The sequence below is a fragment of the Mauremys mutica genome, chromosome 3, assembly GCF_020497125.1.
Source record: "Mauremys mutica isolate MM-2020 ecotype Southern chromosome 3, ASM2049712v1, whole genome shotgun sequence".
Taxonomy (NCBI): domain Eukaryota; kingdom Metazoa; phylum Chordata; order Testudines; family Geoemydidae; genus Mauremys; species Mauremys mutica.
In genome coordinates, this window is record NC_059074.1 from 131,670,717 (window position 1) to 131,694,859 (window position 24,143).

The 24,143-nt window shown below is 38.7% G+C and overlaps 1 protein-coding gene across 7 annotated transcripts in view; it reads right to left on the minus strand.

Moving 5' to 3' along the window:
- Window positions 1-24,143, minus strand: part of SIPA1L2 (signal induced proliferation associated 1 like 2) — a 181,115-nt gene that overhangs the window by 56,573 nt on the left and 100,399 nt on the right. For all 7 annotated transcript variants that reach the window (XM_045009786.1, XM_045009788.1, XM_045009787.1 and 4 more), the window contains exon 11: window positions 20,204-20,478. In XM_045009786.1, coding sequence (XP_044865721.1) covers window positions 20,204-20,478 — 275 coding nt within the window. The remainder of the gene's footprint in view (window positions 1-20,203; window positions 20,479-24,143) is intronic.

Here is a 24,143-nt window from a genome sequence, read left to right on the forward strand (position 1 = left end):
AACACACGATCACTGCTAAGTACTTTTACAAATGGACCTTTCTAGCCTCCTCTGATGCATTCTCATTAATTAGCTCATCCCAGTCTACCCGCTTTGCTTCCAAGCTCTCTATAAAAATAACTAGCAGATCATTTAACCCTTTCCTGCCCTATGGACATGCTTAGCGAGGTCTTGATTAATTTCACCTTGCTGAAACTTCTTTCAATTAGCAACTGTGGTTACAGGAAGATAGCAAAAAACTATGCAGAGCTGTTTCTGTGTTAGGGAAACGCATCTAAAGACTTTTTGTCTATATAGTTAAGGAGATCAATGGGCACCTTTGTTTACAAGTCATCCTTAAAGATTCACTCGCAAAAATTGGCAAAGAACTCCATCTCATTCTCAGTACTCAGTTTAAATTCCCAGGGTTAGCTGGCTTGCTAAACTTCAAGTATGCCTCTTTAGGTCTTCGATGTTGAGGCTCTTCAAAAAAGCATCCTTTTTTATGATTGCATCCTATTTACACATCCTATCATCAAACTGTGTTAATCTTATGTCTAACTGGGGATTGAAAGCCTCACATTCAACAACTTTTTGGGGATCTGTTGACCTTTCATCCTTTGCAAGTTTGCCTGGCATTACTTTCCTCCTTCCTTGAACTGTATGAATATTCCTACAGTGTCAGCCTATGAAGTAGCAGAAGCAATGAACCCAGAAGCCCATAATTCTGATAAAGCATCACAAAGACAACCAAGTAAACTATCGTTTGAATGTCAAGATCTGGACTCTGCAATTATTTACTCACAACATTCATTTTTGGTCAGTATAGTAACTAATGCCCCAAAGTTATGAGTTATTACTATTGAAGAATTGCCCAGACATCAAGCCTGTTTTAGAAAAAGATAGAACAGATGGAAGTGAGAATAAAAACTTAAGGTCTAACAGCAAGATTTCTTCAGACTGTGTGAGCAAACTCAGAATTGCTGCAGCCTTTTACAAGAGTACTTCTGGTGCTGCTAAAGAGACTTCCCCTTTTCCCTGTCAACGAGTGAGGGAATTAACTAAAAATTAAATTACAGACACCCCCTGGGTTACACAAACCCGACTTACACAAATCTGCACTTACGGAAAAAGTTCTGTAAGCTAGAAATAGGAGGTTTTTTTCTGCCCACCCTTTTTAATATAATTTTTGGGATATAATTATCAATACAGATTGTCATTATTGGATTAGGAACTTTGGTTATGTGAACTGTGATCTAAACTACCCCTAATTTGATTCCCTAAGATCCTGCATCCTTCCCTCACCCTCCCTCCCATGAATCCTGAGTGTGAGAAGTTTTTGCTTTAAGCTGAAAACATCACTTACAAATTCAGGTTTTTCCAGATATTGATTTTATCACTTAGTTTGGTAACTTGAACAAGGTCTTTCTACAATATGTTCATGTCATTCTCCAGATCCTTAAACCCAAAACAGTATTTTAAATTTAGCTGCTATAACCACATTTTCATAGATTTTAAGTGCAGAAGGACCATTATGATTATCGTTTGCCACATATCTAAAAACATGCTGTATCACCAAATTACCGCTTTCTCAGCGAATATTAATACTTCCAAGTTTTGTACAGATTTGTAGCTACTTGCCTCAACTGAAGTATATGTCCCTTCAACTAACCAATTGCTATGTGATTCAAGACATTGTTCCTGTAACAGAGGTTTGTAAACAACCTATTTCAAATCACTTTCAGATCTAATCAAGCAACTTTCATAAGTTGAATAAGGACACATTGGACTTCACATACAAAATGATACGAAACAATGGAGTTATCCAATACTGTCCCAGTCACTTAAAAACAGGTAAATACATTGCTTATATCAAAATATTTTTGAACATTATCCTCCTTGAAATCACAAAAAGAAAAGTATATTGTTTGGTGCATTCAGATGTGAAGTAGTAAAGTATACCATTCAAACAACCATACAGAGAATGAGTACTGCAGTTTACAGAAATATAAGGTCATAACTGCATTTACTCCATGTACTGGGGATGTGTGAAATAAACTACTAGTATGTTTCCAGCCGAATACTGACACTGCTATTTTGGATCTAGAAAATTATCCTGGCTAATTGCTGAAATCATATATAATTTACTATTAAACATTTAGCTGGGTTGCTAATGAGCCTTTGTTTGCTACATGTTATTGCATTATTTGAAAGGTATGTGTGGACATTTGTATTTAATAAAAGCATTTGCACCTACTTTTTAAATGCAAAGACCAAAGCTAAGTCTTATGTTCCTATGAAGATATTTAAATAGAAATAGGGAATTGCTGGAGAGTTTTCTCCCATATCATCCAACATATTGCTTTGATAAACAGACTAAAAAAAGATCCCTGATTCAAAAAGTTAGATAGTAGATATGATCAGAAGGGAAAATACAGATGACAGAGTCAGTTTCTAGATATACACATCAGAAGCCAGAACATTTCTTCCCCTTCATAATGGCATGTAGGTTAGTACTCAGGACTCTGAGCTAAATAGATGGACTCAAATATTTAAGGATCCTCTGTTTAGAAAACATGTGTTAACCTATAGCAATTTTAAGTTTATAAAAGTACCACCTACAGGCCTAACTGGAACAGTTAATACTCCGAGTCACCGGACAGCGCTGATTACCGCAGCTTAGCACATAAAAAGCAGCAGCTGTGGTCATCTGCAGTGTTACAATATTATTGCAAACATTTTAGTTTAATACACTTATGAAGCAGTCTGCAACAATACATTATCAGCTTTAAAAACCATGAAGCTCTGAAACCTTTCAATAGTTATTCAAGCTCCTACATGAAGGGCTTCTAAGATGCGCCCTGAAGGAGCTACATTAGGCTAACATGGTACTTAGAAGTTAAATGTAAAGCTCTTGAGAAAACGTAAGAAGCTTTTATATATTATGATTAAGAGTCTGCTGTCTTGATAACTACATGAAAGCCTTGTCTTTTTCAATTATATTCCACCATCATAATGAGACTGTTACTCAGCATGGCTGTTGTACTTTGGATCACAATTAAATTGGGCTCTGCAACTAAATCTTATGAAAATACAACTGTTGTATCATACCCAAAATGCTCAATTTCCAGCTCTTTAAATTCTCAGAACCAAATGGATATGCCAGCAGTCTCAGCTGATCTACAGTTTGACTCTTGCCTCCTTGTTCTGCTTCATTTGTTTGTGTTTCCAGTCAAATTTCTCATCTTCCTTTATGAACTGTAAAACTGGGTTCATGAACTTTTTCCACCTTAGCAAGTATGTCCACAAAAAATATTTGAAGGAACATATGGAGGCAACCATGCGCTCGATGGCACTTGCAGAATGGTGAAAGGAAGCATTATTCAAATTTTACAGGTGGGAAAATGAAGAATGAAGACACTAATGGACATTCTCAAGGTTACACAGGAAGATCATGACAGAACTCGGACTGCACCTGTATCCTCCAAATCCCTGTCAAGTGCCTTCACCATAGACTATCCTCTTGATTCAGAGAAACCATTGTGTTTTGGCCAGACGGCCAAACAAATTCCAGTAAATAACTAGCAGGCATAGACATGGTCAGAAATCTAGACATCCAGATTTTATTGATGAACTTGCATGTTTTATCTGATTTCAAGCAGGGCCACAGAAAGCATGCAAACATCTTCCTCAGAGGGCATAGTTCAAAGCCCATTGAAGTAAATGCAAATACTCCCGCTGACTTCAATGGGCTTTGGATCAAGCCTAGAGATTCTACCTGGACAATATTGGCCAAACAATGAAGGTCAATCCATGTTACTATAACTTAGTCCTCACAGCCCTCCAGAAACCTACTAACATTAACCGCATACTGTCAAAAATCAACAAACTGATGAAAATAGTTAAAATAATGTATAGCATCATAAATGCACAATGATGTTGCTAGTGACCTCTGATGATGAAGCTGCCACCAGCCCTACCAGTTCTATCAGTACAAGTGGTAAGCACTCATGGCGTGAGATGTGAAGAAGTTGACAATGTGCTCTTACAAAGTAAGATCTTCATTTTTAGTTTAAAAGGAAAGCTTTGGGCTGCTGGGCCCACAAGCAAGTTGGAAGCTTCTTAAATGCCATTGGAGATGCAATGTTGTATGTGAGAGACATGAAGGATGGGGAAAGAGTACATGCACTGGATAAAGCAGATGACCAGGACATCAAAAAACAAAACAAAAAAAACTACAACCTGATTGGCACACCTGTGTGATCAGTGAAGCAGTATCAAACCTGCAGTTTGCGCTAATGAGAACAGGACCACAGAACCAGAACAAGACACATTTCCAAGTCCCAAAGAATACAAAAAGACAATCACACACAAAAGATGACATGACACAATGTTTATGGGGAAGGTAAAGGATCAGAAGGAAGGAAAAATCCTTGGGGGGCGGGAGGGGGAAGAGATGGAGAGAAAGGAAAAGTCATACCACAGCTGTAAACCTAGGAAAAGGGAATGATATAGTGAAGTTAACAATAATGAAAGGGAGGAACAAAGTTGGAGAGTAATATCAGGATGAAAGAGAAGATATCTAGTGCTGGAAGTTTAAAATGATGATGGAACATGCAAGTGATGTCAAAGACGTCTGGAGATGCAAGATTTGGAGGAGGAAGACAGGTCAGAGAGATTTAGGAATCATTCATATAGAACTAGTGGTTGAAGCCATTTTTCACAAATAATTCAATACCAATCAAGTCTGAAATGCAAAGTCAGCTACAAAAATCTGCTCTCATATGAACACGTAATTCAATCATCATTATTAATTACATTTTACTTCTGCTGACATATCAGATCAATTAAACTGATTTGTACAAAACTTCTAGTGGAGGGCATAATTTGAGATCATCATCAGACTTACCAAAAGGAAATGCTTAAAAAATTTAGATAAGGTTGACAGATCAATTACATACAAGTTTTTGGCTATTTTCTCTGCTCAATAATAAATGTACATACGTGCTTATGCAGCTTGTAATTACAGTGCTGGATAGAAACTGGAAGAAAAATGAGGACACATTCAACTTTAGGGTTAAATGAAAACATAACTGAATTCCATACCATTGACAGCGCAAAGAAACAAATTTTCTTGCTGTCTCCTGAGAATAACCCTGAAATTCTGGGAGCAATACATTCTGGAAAAAAAAGCTTGCTACAAGGCATTAAGAATGCAATGATTAGAAAATATCAAACGAAGAAAAGCAACCACATTAGAGCTTTCTGAGTCCCAAGCATTCATTTTAATGTAAAAATATAAGGTTTGGCGTTTTGACAAACAGCAGGGTTACTGCCCGAAAAGTGGTTATTTATTTTACTTCCCAAGTGTGCCATCTTCAACTGATGAATAATCCTTCTTTTGGGTAACAAGTTTGCTAATCTTGGTTTCACTCTGACTCCACAGCAACAAAGCCAAATTCTAATTGATATGAACTAAAAATATCTTTCAGGGTCAGAAATGGTGGATTCCTAGAATCTGAGTGAGATTAGTAGGGGGAAGGAGAAGATGAGGGAACATTGGAGCAGGCAGGCACATCCACAGATTCCTCCTCCTCCTGTCCACTTATCTGGTACTGGGGGCAGCTACATCTTGAGTGATAGATCTTTGTGCTAGAGAGATTCCTTTGGAATATCATATCACTTTCTTCAGAGGTTAAAGACCTTGTCTATCACACTCTCCCCAAACAGACTGAGCAAGGCTCTTAGCACGCCTCCTGTTTCAACCAACAGGCTAGTTGGGGAAGAGAGACAGGCAGCCATAACACATTCTGTAATGGGTTCCCGTATTCCAGCTTGCAGCACAGTAGCATGCAGTGGTTCCTCCTTTATGTGGGACAATACGCACACAAGGGGTCAGTGAACGCAGTGTGCCCACTTTCCTTGAGGTTATGCCCCAAGAGTGACTCAAATTCCAAAGTCACGGAAAACTGTGAGAACATACACAGATGTTGGTGCTTACATACCAAGGTGATAGTCATCTTAGATAGATTGATCTGCTGATTTGTCACCCACTGAGAAATGGATCATATCTTCAATAGGATGTACTTCTGGCTCTGCACTTTGAAATCTTCCTTACAGAACTTCATCCATTTTCTGCTTACATAGAGCCAAATGACAAATCAACTTTGGCCCTAATTTGGAAGGGTAGGAAATTCTCTCAAGCTTGAATAAAGTGTGGAATTTAAGTGAAGAGGAAAGATGTGTACGCATTGGGTTGGTCAACAGAAAACAGTCTTCTGTTTCTTCACCACTGATGGAGCTACTGAAACAGCAGAAGAAAGAGGAAAGCACTAGGGAATATTTAAAGACCATAATAATGGTGTGAGAAAGTACAAAACAGAAGTGTCTTGAAGTGGAAGATGATGATTCAAAGGATGCTTCCTAAACAGAGTATACAGAACATATCTTGTCAAGTTACCTTTATACCTACTTTATACCCAGAATTTAATATAACATTAGCTATTAAAAAAATCAATGAAAACAGCAAGCTTCTGTTATATAAAAAGATACATATTGTCATAAAATCCATTGGGTTAAAGTAAGTGTATTGAGACAAGGATTCAGACAAAAAAAGCCACTCCCCCCCCCAAAGTTGGAATTATCTTGAGATTTTGTTTAAGATATGATTAGTATTTAGTAATCATAGGAGACTAACTTCCCAGATATAGACTGGAGGACAAGTGCTAGTAATAATAATAATAGGGCTCAGATTTTCCTGGATGCGATAGCTGATGGATTCCTTCACCAAGTAGTCGCTGAACCAACAAGAGGGGATGCCATTTTAGATTTGGTTTTGGTGAGTAGTCAGGACCGCATAGAAGAAATGGTTGTAGGGGACAAACTTGGTTTGAGTGATCATGAGCTAATTCAGTTCAAACTAAACAAAAGGATAAACAAATAGATCTGTGACTAGGGTTTTTTATTTCAAAAGGGCTAAATTTAAAAAAATAAGGAAATTAGTTAGGGAAGTGGATTGGACTAAAGAACTTGTGGCTCTAAAGGTGGAGGAGGCCTGGAATTACTTTAAGTCAAAGCTGCAGGAACTATCAGAAGCCTGCATCCCAAGAAAGGGGAAAAAAATCATAGGCAGAAGATGTAGACCAAGATGGATGGGCAAGCATCTCAGAGAAGTGATTAAGAAAAACCAGAAAGCCTACAAGGAGTGGAAGATGGGAGGGATCAGCAAGGAAAGCTACCTTATTGAGGTCAGAACATGTAGGGATAAAGTGAGAAAGGCCAAAAGCCATGTAGAGTTGGACCTTGCAAAGGGAATTAAAACCAATGGTAAAAAAGTTCTATAGCCATATACATAAGAAGAAAAACAAACAAAGAAGAAGTGGGACCACTAAACACTGAGGATGGAGTGGAGGTTAAGGATAATCTAGGCATGGCCCAATTCCTAAACAAATACTTTGCCTCAGTCTTTAATGAGGCTAATGAGGAGCTTAGGGATAATGGCAGGATGACAAATGGGAATGAGGATATGTAGGTAGATATTACCAAAGTCGAACAGCTTAATGGGACTAAATCGGGGGGCCCAGATAATCTTCATCCAAGAATATTAAAGGAACTGGCACATGAAATTGCAAGCCCGTTAGCAAGAATTTTTAATGAGTCTGTAAACTTGGGGTTGTACCGTATGACTGGAGAATTGCTAACATAGTTCCTATTTTTAAGAAAGGAACAAAAAGTGATCTGGGTAACTACAGGCCTGTTAGTTTGACATCTGTAGTATGCGAGGTCTTGGAAAAAATTTTGAAGGAGAAAGTAGTTAAGGACATTGAGGTCAATGGTAATTGGGAGAAAATACAACATGGTTTTACAAAAGGTAGGTCATGCCAAACCAACCTGATCTCCTTCTTTGAGACGGTAACAGATTTTTTAGACAAAGGAAACGCAGTGGGTCTAATTTACCTTGATTTCAGTAAGACATTTGATACGGTCCCACAGGGGGAATTATTAGTTAAATTGGAAAAGATGGGGATCCATATGAAAATTGAAAGGTGGATAAGGAACTGGTTAAAGGGGAGACTACAGCGGGTCGTACTGAAAGGTGAACTGTCAGGCTGGAAGGCGGTTACTAGTGGAGTTCCTCAGGGATTGGTTTTGGGACCAATCTTATTTAATCTTTTTATTACTGACCTTGGCACAAAAAGTGGGAGTGTGCTAATAAAGTTTGCAGATGACACAAAGCTGGGAGGTATTGCCAATACAGAGAAGGACCGGGATATCATACAGGAAGATCTGGATGACCTTGTAAACTGGAGTAATAGTAATAGGATGAAATTTAATAGTGAAAAGTGCAAAGTCATGCATTTAGTGATTAATAACAAGAATTTTTGTTATAAGCTGGGGACTCATCAGTTGGAAGTAACAGAGGAGGAGAAGGACCTCGGAGTATTGGTTGATCACAGGATGGCTATGAGCCACCAATGTGATATGGCTGTGGAAAAAAGCTAATGTAGTCTTGGGATGCATCAGGCGAGGTATTTCCAGTAGAGATAAGGAGGTGTTAGTACTGTTATACAAGGCACTGGTGAGACCTCATCTGGAATACTGCATGTAGTTTTGGTCTCCCATGTTTAGGAAGGATGAATTCAAACTGTAACAAGTACAAAGAAGGACTACTAGGATTATCCGAGGAATGGAAAACCTGTCTTATGAAAGGAGACTGAAAGAGCTTGGCTTGTTTAGCCTAACCAAAAGAAGGCTGAGGGGAGATATGATTGCTCTTTATAAATATATCAGAGGGATAAATATCAGGGAGGGAGAGGAATTATTTAAGCTTAGTACTAATGTGGACACAAGAACAAATGGATATAAACTGGCCATCAGGAAGTTTAAACTTGAAATTAGATGAAGGTTTCTAACCATCAGAGGAGTGACGTTTTGGAAAAGCCTTCCAAGGGGAGCAGTGGGGGAAAAAGACTTATCTGGCTTCAAGACTAAGCTTGATAAGTTTATGGAGGGGATGGTATGATGGGATAGCCTAATTTTGGCAATTAATGATCTTTGACTATTAGTGGTAAATATGCCCAATGGCCTGTGATGGGATGTTAGATGGGGTGGGATCTGAGTTACTACAGAGAATTCTTTCCTGGGTGTCTGGCTGGTGAGTCTTACCCACATGCTCAAGGTTTAGCTGTTCACCATATTTGGGGTCGGGAAGGAATTTTCCTCCAGGGCAGACTGGCAGAAGCCCTGGGGGTTTTTTCACCTTCCTCTGCAGCGTGGGGCACAGGTCACTTGCTGGAGGATTCTCTGCAGCTTGAAGTCTTTAAACCATGATTTGAGGACTTCAATGGCTCAGACACAGGTTTGATATAGGAGTGGGTGGGTGAGATTCTGTGGCCTGCATTGTGCAGGAGGTCACACTAGACTATCATAATGGTCCCCTCTGACCTTAAAGTCTATGACTCTATATGATTGATAGCTGAGGCTTAGGACAACGTCGAAGTCAATATGAAAGTAGGCTACTTTTGGAAAGAAAGCACACATCAAATTTAACACTCAAAGGTTCTTTTAGGGATTTTCAATGATGGGGCATGGAGTTGCATTCAAAATCTACACTTCTAGCCAAAGTAATGGCTCAAACAGAGTATTAATTTTCAAGAGAAAACAAATCAATAGAAGTAATCTTTTCTAAAGGATTTTTGTAAACGATTTAAAGAATATAGAAAAATCATTATAGCTGCTAATAAACTTTCAGATGTAGAGCAGAAACAAACATTTTGTGCACAGTGAATTCTGGGTCGATTGCTACTTGGTTGCGCAAAATAAAAAAGTCCAAAGTAAAACACTTTTCTCCTGACCCTGGATACTTTCATCACCAAAACAGATAATTTCATACTGCTATAAAAAGCTACCAAGAAATAAACAAGCCAGGGACTAAGCAAAAACCAGAAGTTCACCTATCTTTATATAATGTAGATTCTCTCTACTAAATTCCCATGAAGCACTTTGAAAATTTATCATACAAGATTTCTTCCACTGATGCAAGCAGGAGTAACTCCATTTGCATTACTAAAAACTACAGATATAAACGCTCCTGCATGATAACGGGACAATCAACCATTTAGTAACAGACTTACAGAACACACAGAAACAAAAAGCACATTATCAGACTTTTCTTTTCTGCTCCCCCCCCCCCCCCAAATGTCTATTAACCATACTAAATCAAGATACTGAAGTTGAATACAAACTGATTTTTAATACATAGTAAGACACTGTAATTTATAGGCTTCATTATATGGGTAGTAATATAATGGAATAACCCCCTCACCCAATTTCTCGATCTTCATCATTATTATTGCTTCAATAAAAAGGATGAAACAAGGGTGTTTTATTTAACAAGAATCAACTGCAAAAGCAATTAAATGACTGCTAAGGATCTGGTTCATTAAACAAACTAGGTCTCTAATGCATTACTATATACCGTACCTTCAGCAATTCACACACTATTTGCAGCTGCAAGAAGTTTCAGTATGGGTCATTTGCTTTTAGTAATCATTTCACCCTGTAAGCATATTGTATTTATCTACTGGAAAAAAACAGATCCTTTGAAATAAAGGCTCATTTCCAAGGGAAGTAATTTGTGTTTCTTTTAAGTATGGTTGTTAAAACAAGTAAAATACTGGTATTACAAGGTAACATGCACATAACACTTTCAAAATGTAACAATGGACACAACAAATTGAGCAAAATTCCAAGTTACAGAACAAAAACTATTAAGTTCTCACTCAGATTACATAATTTTCCCTTCCAGAATTTAGACATACCAAGAAGTTGGTTAATTACATGATAGTTACAAAGAGAAAGAAAATCAAGTCCGAATTAGCAACTTATATATTTCTTCCTCTGGTTTACAAAAACAGATAAAGCTTTTGGGAAAAAAATGCAGAAAGCTGAGTTAGGTACAATAGTATAAGCTATTTCATTCACTGTATTACATAACTTTGTAAAATCAAATTCCTGTTTGATATATCTGTATTCTCCCTGATACTCCTTGCATACTCATTTCAATGCAGAAATATCCAGGAAAAAAAAAAGACTTCAAGATAAGGCAGCTTTAACTTTTGCAAATAGCAGTTATGAATGGTGAAGAGAAAATGAATAAAGAAGTGTTATTTACTTTTTCACATAGCACAAGAACCAGGGCTCACCCAATGAAATTAATAAACAGCAGGTTAAAAAACAAACATAAGGAAGTGCTTCTTCACACAGTGCACAGCCAGCCTGTGGAACACGTTGCAGGGCACGTTGTGATGGCCAAAAGTATAACTGGGTTAAAAAAATAATAAGCTAAAGTTCATGGAAGATAGGTCTATCAATGGCTATTAGCCAAGATGGTCAGGGATGCAACCTCATGCTCTGGGTGTCCCTAAGCCTTTGTGTTCATTCCCTCTGAAGCATCTAGCATCAGCCACGCTGGAAGACAGGATACTTGGGTAGAGGGGCCATTGGTCTGAACTAGTATGGCCATCATTATTTTCTTACATTTCCTTAGGGTTAGGTTCCTTCTGTTGCCTCTGAAAAATCTAGTACTCTCAAATTACAAGTCTCAGATATTTTCAAGCATTTCAGTCTTGTAGCATTGGCCACAATTAAAACTCCACTTAAAGCCTTGGTACTTTCAAGCTCAATTTGTATAAACAAAACTATCAGTTACGGTTTCAGAGAGTTTCACATTTTTCTGCTTTAGCCTTCAGTGCAGTCAGTCATGCGTAATGGCCATCAGTATGAGATTACAAATTGTTAATAGCCTAAAGGACTGATCTTAAAGAAATAATTCTCCCTGATCTTAAACCCCAGGAATTCACAGACTGATATCAGAACTGAAAAAAAGAAAATTATACAATTCTTAATTTAACTGGCAGACAGCTTTAGAAAAATTCTTAAGGGAAAAAGAGTAAAAGTCTCAGCAGGGTTTGATGATAACTCCAAGAAAGTTCAGGAATAGCCACAAAACTCTAAAACAACAAATATTTCAAAACTGGTGGGAGCTGAGTATAGCAGCAGCAGCTATAAATCCCCGAAGTCACTCCAAGCCCTTAACTCGCTCACAGACCAGTCACACTGGAAACTACTGCCGCTGAAACCATTCTGGCACAGTGGCTGCTCTTATGTTTCTATTCCTGGTCCATCTGAATGCTGTTTGTTTGTTTTGAATTTGTTTGTTCTCAGATTTTAAGCCACCATTTCATAGTAGTTATAGAAGCTCACAGTTTAAAAGGGACTTAGAACTAGAAGGAAGAACTCATTGATTTGGCTTGGCTGATCAAAGCATGTGGTATCATCTCTGAGCACTATTGTGATAATGTCAAGGAATGCAAGTTAAAATTCAGTTCATTATTTTACTGTGACAACGTGTGCATAGTTCTAAGCATTGCTATGACAACACTGGGCACACTGACAATAACAGAGCAGCAAGGCACAAAATCTTCTTAAAGATAGAGTCCTACTGAAGCAAACTTGAAATATGAACATTTATACAAAAACTAATGCATTGTCTTGCATGTTCTTACACTCTACTGGAACAGAAGGTATTTATCTTTTAAAAAGCAGTTTCTCCTCTGTGGATGAACATCAGTGTGTTGCCTTGCAAATATTTGTGATATCCCAATTTGCGCATCATGACTTAATGGCTGAAGAAAACAAGGTGGTAAGTGTTCTGTCAATTTCAAAGTCTAAAACAAGTTTATTACTTTTGCTAATTAGCAAACTTAGGCTCTGATCCTGCGATTGATTTTGCAGGCAGGCTTCTGCTCTCAAGTGGAGCAGAAGCGCAGGGAGTAACATGCAATGATCTACTGGCAGAAATGAATAAGAAAGTGATGGAAAACATCTATTATAAGAATGTGTTAACAGTAGGAGTCTGATATATTGCATTGAATAATTCCCCCCTCCTCACCCATACAACCACCATCTTTAAATATGAGCAAGATTCCAAGGCATCTCTCTGTGTGCTGGAAAGAATTATGTTGCAAATGATCTTATATTAAAAATAAAAACTCATAGTTAATGATTCAGTGTGTTAATATTCTAGATGTGTTCATACTTACAAGGTGTATTAAAAATTTATAATGGTGGGGGACTGAAGGCTGCATCGCAGGTAAGCTATCATCTCTATTTAAAATCAAACTAAAACAGTTAAGGTCTGGGACTGGACTGCTTTGGAAACACCCTTCCACACTTTAAACTCTCATTTTCATTTGAAGAGTGTAATTCCCAAACCTCCACATGGCAGTCGTATCCAATGCAAGTAAACTCACTCCAGAACCTGATCCCAGCAAGAGGCCGGTGCTAATAAGCACCCCTCCTCCCCAAAGAGGAAGTTCTTACTGCTCTTTATTCCTAAAACTCAGCAGTCAACAGCTTTAAGTGAAACCTGCTTCCCTTTCAAGCCAGGGAAGAATCAGTTGATTCTCTCAGTAACTGGAAAAGGGGCTTTAATAAAATGCTAGGTGGTTGTTCTATGAAACAAATGTGGTTTTCTTAGCTAAGATTAGATGTATATTCTCATTCAGAGCCAAATTTCTATTTGTACTTTGATTCTAGTAGAAATGGAGCGGTTAATGAATATCAATGTCTTAATGATAGCTAATCTGAGATAAATTTAAGATACATCTAATGGTAGAATTCAAAACCTCTGATTTTCTTTTTATTTAATTACATGTTCATAAAATGTCATTTAAACTACAGTGCTTTCATAAGAAATGAGATTAAAATACAAGACGACAAAAATAGGCCAGTCACAAGTCAAAGGTAAACTCATGTCTTCTGCCGTACAATTATTATTAGAATTTGATTTTTTAAAAGTGCTGACTATAGTTCTCCAGAATCACCCCCATATATACATAGAAACTTCATGAAATAAAGTACACCTCTACCTTGATATAACCCTGTCCTCGAGAGCAAAAAAATCTTACCGTGTTGTAGTGAAACCGCGTTATATCAAACTTGCTTTGATCTGCCGGAGTGCGCAGCCCCCCCTGGAGCACTGCTTTACCACGTTATATCAGAATTCATGTTATATCAGGGTAGAGGTGTATCATGCATTGGAAGAAAATGTTTTTTCCTTCTGGTCTTTTTTTTTTTTCCTTTAAATTAAATACGAGTTGGAAAATAAATTCTCTCCAGTGAGCAAAATCTCATGACACAATCGTAGGTTAAATGAAATAATGCAAAAATATGTATGAAACCTCTCTCTGCTTCTCCACCATCTTCCCTCTAGACATGCAAAACCTGAATGAAGCAAAGGTTTGATTATGCCCCGCAACGGAAAGAAACTCCTCTTGACAGGAAATGTATTTTAAGTGCCCCTTGCTGATTTATGTAAGCTACTGCTGCCACAATGCTGGTTCTGACAAAGACTTGATGATAAAAGGATTATCTCCCATGGTGCAGAGGGCGTACCTCTCTTGTGCTCAATGGCATACATCAGAGACAACTCCACACAAACACCTGGTGCCATCTTATGGTTTATTCAGGCTGCCCAAGCCAAGATACTGGGATCTGTTATCAATTACACATGAATTGGAACCACCTGGGGCATATTTTGTTAGATGCTATCTCTTTTCATCTTTTGGTGGAGCTTATTTCTCCTCTAGTTCAAATAACTACACTCCTAAATTCAAAAAAAAATCTGCTAGTGGCTCCTCAGGTGTAGCTAAGGCCAAGTCACAATCAGTTCCAGGAGTGAGCAGAAGAGGCTTTTGCATCTCAATCTGCTGAATGATTCTTTCCAGGGATGGAAACGCTTGTTGAATCTGACTAGTTCCTGCTCCCACCAATGACTTCTACTGAAAGGAAATGAGATTTAAAAAACTAAAAACACTTTCATCACTAGGTCCAGAAACCAAAACTAGCTTTTGACCTTGTTTTCACAAAAGCAGACTGCTGAAACAGGATGACCATGTTCCGATGAGCCAAAACACTAAACAAGGTATGACAAGTTGTGACGTTACACCACATATTCTTTATGGAAATATACTTATGATATGGATATGGCAAAAAGATATATTTTAATGACAGATGGGTCTTGTAAGGCATCATTGGAAAGGTTATGATTTACTGAATGATATCCAATGTCTGCATGTATCATTTCTGTATCTAAAATTAGGAATATTGACTATGTAACAATTACAACTTGGGAAACACCAGACAACAGGCCATCAGCCTTGATGATCCATTAGGAAGAAACAGTAAGACTTTGAAGATACTCATCTCTCTCCTCCCTGGGAGAAACCTTGCGGTGACACTACCAGGTCATGTGGTCATGTTACCTGGTACTAAAACACCATCTTGGACTTCTAGTACTTTTCCACTAAAAGGAGGAGGAGGTCAGGACTGGGAAACAAAAGATTTCCACCTTATGTAAATCTTATTTAAGGCTGAGGAGTAAGTTGATCTTGGTTCACCCTTCACTGACTCCCCAGCCATGGCGACTGCTGGAAACACCTAAGGAACAAGGACAAAGGGAAAGGGGGAGGAGTACTGAACCCAGGCTGGAAAAGGGATCTGGTCTGTGAATAAAATACCTGAGGATTTAAGCTGCAAGAAAGGTAGCTAACCTTCAAGAATTTCTGCAACCGGCCCAAAAGCAACATTTAGGGTGAGAAATTACTTCTTGAAACCAGTCTCTTCAAGATCTTAAGCTTAGTGTGCATGTTTTGTTTTATTTGCTTAGTAATCTGCTTTGTTCTGTTTGCTATCCCTTATAATCACTTAAAATCTGCCTTTTTACAGTTAAACAAGAAATAAGTTTATTATAACATAACCCAATTTGTGCAATTCATATCTGGGAGGGGCAAGAAGCTGTGCATCTCTCTCTCTCCACATAGAGGGAGAGGGCAAATTTTTATGAGCTTGCACTGTGAAGACTTTTCTATACAGTGCAAGACAATATTATTTTGGGTTTACTCCCCAAGAGGGAGTGTGTACTTGAGTCCTGGGCAATTTCCTAGCTGAATCTTCCCATAGAGAGCTGCTTGCAGAGAGTGTGTGATTCTACAGCTGGTGCATCCCTACCTGTGTGCGTGTACTGTCAGAGGCCGGAAAGCCTGATTCAGCAAAACAGGGAGATGGAGCCCAAGCTAGTGGAGCAGGCAGCTCAGTGAAACCCCAGTACATCAGGTGGCATCCTGGACTGGGGGGGGAGGTCCAACCTGTCACACAAATACTCTCCCTCCCAGGAGAATTACTGCCACTACTACATCAGGGTTTACAGGAAGATCCTTGGGCAGTAATCAAAAGCATTGAAAGGATCAAGTACTAGAAGTAGGGCTGAACCACCCTGATATGCAGGAATCAGGATTTGTAGATATGCATCTTTCTTGCAGATTAATTCCAGAGAGAGTCTTCAGGGGATAGTTCTAGAAGAGATTAATACATGGTTTCCATCCTGAACTTCTGACACCCTACAAACTGGTTCAGCCACTTTACTTCCAGTCTTGTGCCTACTAAGTTTTTGGAAACTATTAATAGTTTGAAATACCTACCCACCCTGGAACTCAGGACTTGTTGGGACTTTCCAAATAGCTCTAATGTCATGGTTTGTGAAAAAGTGTCCAGGCACTTTCCAAACAATTAAAAACTCCTTAAAGAAGAGAACCTATTATTTCACTGCCTAAAAAATCTTCTGCTCAATGTCTAAGCTAAAAGGTACCACACTATCATTTCTAAAACACTTGTAAAGAACATCCAGGAAACCTAGCAGAGTGTCATTTATTAAGAGGCATGATTGCTGACAAAAAATACTCAGTTGCTTCATGATGACTCTTGGGGGAGCTGGAATTGCTCTACATTATCTGAGATCCCCCCCCCCCCAGTTCCATGCATGCCCTCCAAATATACACAACCTAAACGTTAGGGCTCAACAGGGTTGCAGATAGTTCAAAATTCCTACAGTCTCCTCAATCATCTGAGTGCAGGTATCTTTGGAAGAGACGTTGGTTTCTAATGGAATAGATGACCATGTTTTCATGGGCTACATCTTCATTTAAACTGGGAGGTGTGATTCCCAGCTTGCGCAGACATACCCACTATAGCTCTGCTAGAGCCAGCATCTAAAAATAGCAGTGGGGCTGGGGTAGCACCGGCAACAGCTCAGGCTAGCTGCTCAAGAAACATACACAGGTCCCCTGAGTATGTATGTACTCTGGTGGCTAGTCCAACCTGCTGCCCAAGCTACCCCAGCCATACTGCTATTTTTAGCATGCTAGCTCGAGAAGAGCTAGCATGGGTATGTCTACATGAGCTGGGAATCACACCTTCCAATTCAAATGCAGACATACCTCAGTGGGAACAACCAAAAGGGAGGTTAAACAAGCATGCTGCATTTCTCTAATTTAAAATGCTCATTCATTAGCCTGTCTAAAGACTTTTTCACATCCACAGTCTCCCAAAAAGCATAAATTCCCAGAAGAGGCTTTGCCTTGGGCTGCATGTATGCCTGAGACCATGCTGGCCCACATAAGTTCTTTGATTTACCCCAGAAGCTACTGTTGTGCCTGATGCAGTGGGTATCCCACAAGGAACAAAAGAAAATGAGGATGGAGGCTCATATTTGTATCCCTGAAGCTAGTACACTCATGGTCCTCGAGAAATATCCTTGGGGAAAGCATCCTTCTCATTTCTGCTTATTCTAAGAGAAATTAGGAAAAACTGGAGAAAGTTGTTTTTTTTTTTAAAAACAACTGCCCTGAATAGTGACCCTTTGTGCTACTTTTTTTTCAAGGAGCCTGGAGGAGAAAGAGGAGGAGACATGGCCTAAGTGACTAGAGGTAGACAAAACTAAAGAATCATTAGTTGCCCGTCGAGCGGGGAGGGAGGAGAAAGTTTGCTATGACCCCACACATCTTGCTCTGATTGTATATTATTTCTAAGAACACTTACAATAAACCTTCATCTATGCTCCCTGCTGCAAGGAGTAGCCTACCTTGGAACTCTAGCACAGGGAGCATTTCACTAGGGATTTGCCGCTGGAGGCTGCCTCCAGGTTTCCACCAAAGGGAGGATTCCTGGAAATCATCCAAAACATGCGCATGTAAACGCCCTTGGTCTGCAGCCAGATCCTTAAGATCACACCGTATTAGACAACACTTAAGGGAGATAATAAACTGCGTGCCCCTGAACTGTTGCATTTAAATGCATCATATAGCAAACTGAAAGGCATCTAAACTGCTGGGTGCAGGAAGAGTTGCTCAACACTGTTAATGCTCCTGCAACCGTTGTGTTCCTTTCCCCCAGCAATTGTCTGTCTGTTCTCTTTCAATTATCAATTTTGGGAAAGGGTGGGTTCTCAGCAATTTCTGAACATCAGGCCCCTTTCAGGTATCTCAAATTGTTCCCCAAATCACTAGTCACACTTCTGAAAATCTTGGGATTTTCACTTCAGTGGGATCAGAACTGGGCCCAATGAACAGAAAAGGCAGGAGTGAAGAGTCCCGTTTCTTTTGTAACTTTCTTTTTGATTACATGGCTTTTTATTTTAATAAAGCACTGGTGCTTTACACATTTTACAGCTAGACTGTAAATTTAAAAGTAATCTTCAATTTATTTTTAAGTAGTGATTAGTTACCCAGTTCTGAAAGATGTGAAGAATCTATATTTTGGTTCCCCAAGAGATGCTTTGAAGTTTTCTTTCCAGTTCAGTGGCACACAGCTAGAACTCTAACTTACAGACAGAGCAGGTGCAATGCATCTCTTAGTGTATTATACTGAATTTTGACTTCATAATTTTAACTGTAAAAATGTATCACATGATATGTAAAAACTGCTCATAAACAATAGATAATTCTACCAAGCACTATAAAATATACATTTTATCTTAAGTATAATGAATCAGCTCATTAGGCTTATACTTTGTAATCAGCTTGGGAATGTGCACGACACAAGACAGTGAAAATTCATATTCAGAAGCAGATGGAGAGAAAAGCTGAGCTAAGCAGAGAGACACTTAATTGCAAATTATATGCAAGTAGTGAAAATAGAGGTATGTGTATGTCTCTCTCTCTCTCTCTCTCCCCCCCCATCCTCTCCCCAAAAGAAACCCAAAACTTGGAGGTGCAGGTTATGGCAGGGAAGAGAACTTTTTGTGTCATTCATCCGTCCAGTAACTGACTGGAGAACAAACACACCAGCATTTGTACATAGCTTGCCAATAACTCACACCATTGTATATGCTGTAAAAATGTATGGCTGATTTTCATGCCAAGAGCAGCATGCCTATTTTTTTTATCTTTGTTAAATTAAAAGAATATCAACAGAAGATTTAAGGAGACAAGCAAGTAATTCAGTTTACTGAAGCACACTTCTAATTCAGACTCATTAGCCAAACTCATGGTGCATAGGTAAAGGATGAGTGAAATAAGATTGGATATCTGTGAAGTTTTGAATGTAAGTTGTCAGCTGATGTACTTTTATTCAAATAGTGGCAACAAGGCAAAAATCTTCCGGCCACAAACAGCACCCTAATCAAAGAGAGGCACTGGCAGGCATTGCACCCCACCCACAGAAAGAATGATAGTCATCTTTTCTTATGTTCTTTTCCCAAGCATGACCCATTTATTTCATGTTACAGCAAGATTTTAGTTTTAGCTAATGATTCAACTGATATGATTCAACAGTTAATGTGAATGACTTAGAGCAGATATTTACAGAGAATGGGAAAGAAGCTGTGGCATGATCCCATATATATCTCGCATCCAATGTTTCTCTGTTTGTTAATCACAGGTTAAAATAAAAGTCCCCTATCTCAATAGTTAGAAGTCAAAGAAACCTCAAAGGAAATAAGAATATATTGTTCAGGCAAGGATTCCCAATTTACAAAACTAATATTAAAATAGAATAAAACTGTCTCCTGTGGAAGAGAAGTCACAACCAATTTTTAAAATTGTTCAGTCATGCTACACTTTAGTTTACTTCTTATCCTCTCAAGCCTTATAAAGTCAATTTCCCATTAAATTGCTTACAGGATCACATTTTATCTTTTATTACAAGGTAATGGCTCTTTTTTTCTGAATTGCTTTAACACCACAATCCCATTATTACCAAATATGAGAGACAATATCCATTTCCTAAGGGTCTTTACCAAAGACAGCACTTGTTAAAAAGCCAAATAATAAGCACCAGCAGAGAAAAGACAGTTGGAAATGTCACATTAAGGACTGTTGCTTGTTACCTTCTAGGTGATCCATCCTCATGTGGCTGAATAATCACCACCTTTACTGTCACCGACGTGCGTAAAAGGTCAATCATTTGTTCATGAGTCAAGGTTGCCACAGCCACTTTACAGATCTCAACTAGACGGCTCCCTTGCCTTAGGCCTGCTTTCCATGCAAAACCAAATGGCTCCACATCTGCTACTATTCCTTCGAAGTTAACGTGGAATCCAAGCTGGCCCAACCCATTCCTCCGTAGGGTCATTTCCGTTGTTTCACATCCTCTGGTGACTATCTAAAGGAGTATCAGATTGTTATGCTACTGTCTTTATAGGCTGATTTCTTTGGAAACATGAAACGATCTATTTTCTGACACAATAAAGCTATGTTTGGTTTCATGTGCAATACTCAACATACTAATAGGTGACTAAAAATCATTTTGTCATTTATGGTTGACTACAGGTTTCTGCATAGAGCAAAATACATGAAGATCTTCAGAGTCCTAAAATTTGACTTCCCTGGAACAACCAGCTGTCCTGTGTCAAATTCTTATTTTTTTCCAATGCAAAGACATTTATATCTTACTGAATACTTAGCAGCTGTCTTAGTTTCAAAACACAGGGCAAGCAAAATGCAAACCTGTCAATTACTTCATTCTTTGTTAGCCGATTGACTGCAGGTGTGTAGTGGGTTTTTTTCTTCAAGAAAACAACAACCTTGAAATTTAAGATGAGTAAAATCAAGTGAAATTTTTTCAGTTCCAACAGATTCTCATCCCAACACTAAGTAAAAAAATAAGAATGTATTTCTTTTGCTCTAGCAATCAGATTCTGATCTATGACATCCATGCCATTGCCATCTCCAGATGTAGGCTTTGCTACAAATGGGAGAAGACTGATTATTTCATTGGGAACTGAGAGAAGAGAACTGATATCTTTCATACTTAATTGGAAGTTATTCTGGCATTATATGGAATAATCAAGTAAACTGAAATTTTAGCTTTTACTACAGGGATTTCTTTTTTCATACTACATAAAATTGAACAGTTTCACAAATGGTAAAGCAATCCAGGGACAATTCAGTAGTTTGTGCAATACATTAGTGCACTAATATTTGGAGATTGAAGGTCAAATTCTGGCTTAGGTCATAACACAGGTTACAGGACTGGAAGGAACCTCCTGGGTCATCAAGTCCTGTCCCCTGCTATCACAAGCAACCCAGTCATAGTCCCCATTCATAAATTTATTAAGCTCCATCTTAAAACTTGAGTTGTTTGCCCCAACTTCTCCTATTGGAAGGCTGTTCCAGAACCTTACTCTTCCAATGGTTAGAAACCTTCTAAACTCCAACCTTCTTTTAGTTTCTAGTCATAAGTTAAAATTAGTGTTATACATATATTTTGCCTTTTATTAATTGCTTTAATTCAAGGATCTCCAAGTGCTTTACAGACAAAGAATTAAGTCTCACAACATTCCTATAAGAGAAATAACTGTATCTGAAAGAGGGGAAAGCTGAGACACAGATCATGTGATTTGCCCAAGGTTACACAGTAAGCATGTGGCAGAGCCAGGGAAGGACGCCAGTAATTCCAGCTCCTCCTACTCTCACTTTAACCACTAAATGACTGATTGGAAAAGCTTTGAGGAACTTTGCATAACTTGTGCCTGCACTGTAATTAGCTCAAAGCCACTACTGTTACCTCCTTACAAAGTTTTAAAGGTGCTAGACATGTTTTTACAAAATGCTGTCAGTACAACAGTAAGTTCTGCAACCGAGTAGGAAGGCTAAAAGTGGAACTCAACACCTTAGAGTAGGACATTTTAAAAAATTCTTATGTCATCCATTTATCCTTAGAGGGCCAGCCCCCACTCCAGTGCCACATCCCAGCATGCCCTGCTTACATACTCATGGCACAAGCATGGGAGACCCACTGGAGAACAGAGATGATATTCAGAATAGTAAAATGTGCCTCTTTTCCTTTGAGTTCCACAATACAAACTTTTGGCCAAATTTCCTGTCCCAGTGTGACTACCAACATGTACTCTGCTATTTATATTGCATCAAATGGGGAAGCTTGCTGGAGAATGAAGCCACGTTTATGTATGTTCAGATGTCTACTTCATATTGTCCAGTTTTGCAGTTTTAAAAATATTTTATCATATTTGAAATATCAAATATTGAATGCTGAAAAACCACAAAACAGACTAACAGTAAAAACAGCACTTTTCTCAACTCTCCATAAGCCAGTAATGCCAGCCTCCATCTCCCATTTGAGATATTTTCAAACAGGCTCCTTTGGGCTTTCTCCTATGCTGCCCCTTTATGTTTGGGATGAGCTCTCTGTAAACATCCACAAAGCTACTTCATTATCTTGCTTCAAATCCCTTCTTAAGACCTTTCTTTGCCATGATACCTACAAGAAAAACTTGCCGGAGACCACTGCCCAGTACTATCATTATTTCCTGGTACTCCTCCATTTATCTGTAACCATCTGGTGTCTTACGTTACACTTTGATTTTAAGCTCCTTGTTGTTTGGTGTCTGTACAGTGCTTAGCATAGCTGACTTCTGTTCCATGACTAGGGCTGGTAGGTACTATGGTACTACAAATAAAAATAATAAACTTATTAGCCTTCTGGGCTCACTGCAAAGCCTACTATTTCCCAATGCTTTTGGCAAGGGCGGAGAATGATAGCTGATAGGAAGGGGTTTATTAGATGGTGGATATTTATCTAAGAACATAAGAATGGCCATACTGGGTCAGACCAAAGGTCCATCCAGCCCAGTATCCTGTCTACCGACAGTGACCAATGCCAGGTGTCCCAGAGGGAGTGAACCTAACAGGTAATGATCAAGTGATCTCTCTCCTGCCATCCATCTCCACCCTCTGACAAACAGAGGCTAGGGACACCATTCCTTACCCATCCTGGCTAATAGCTATTAATGGACTTAACCTCCATAGAAGTCTGATAAGTTAGTTATAAAATGTGACATGATGGACATCTTATGCCTCAATCATACAGTGAACTCCACACAGATGGACTCCTGACTTCAGCAGTGCTCTCTGATCAGGTATGGGGGTCTGATTCTCCACTAAGATCTATGCAGACAGAGTCTCGTGTTATGCAGATATTAATGTGTGTAATGGTCACCTTTAAACAGCATGAGCCCCTATTGAGATTTTCATAAAATCAAACAACTAGCTAAAGGTAAAGGGTGTCTAGGTGTTTAGAACATTCTCCATTAAAAGCCAACATTTACCACCTGTGTGAAGGTTTCAGGGGTAAGGAGTCCAGCATTCCAAAATTCAGCTTTCAAATTAACTTTTAAAGAGAAATATTCATAAAGTTAAAAAAAAGGGGGAGGAGGAAGAGGCGAGAAAGAGCTTTAAAAACAAAAAGGTTACTCAACATAGTGACTACTCCTTCACAAATAGCATCAAATTTGAGAGGTCTGGGGTGAAAGAGGAAGGGCCCAATTCAACAGAACATCAACATGAAGTACTTGAGGGTTATGCAATGTACCTTACCGATAACTGTTTAAGGACTCTGCATTTAACATTGAATTTCATCTGCCATTTTGTTGCCGTCACCCAGTTTTGTGAGATCCCTTTGTAACATTTTGCAGTCAGCTTTCGACTTAACTACTTTGAGTAATTTTGTATTATCTTTAAGAATAGCAGCCGTGTTAGTCCGTATCCGGAAAAAGAACAGGACGACTTGTGGCACCTTAGAGACTATCAAATTTATTTGAGCATAAGCTTTCGTGGGCTACAGCCCACTTCATCGGATGCACAGGATAGCTATGCATAGGATAGCTATGCATCCGATGAAGTGGGCTGTAGCCCATGAAAGCTTATGTTCAAATAAATTTGTTAGTCTCTAAGGTGCCACAAGTACTCCTAGTTTTTTTGTATCATCTGTAAATTTTGCCACCTCACTGTTTACCCCTTTTCCCATAT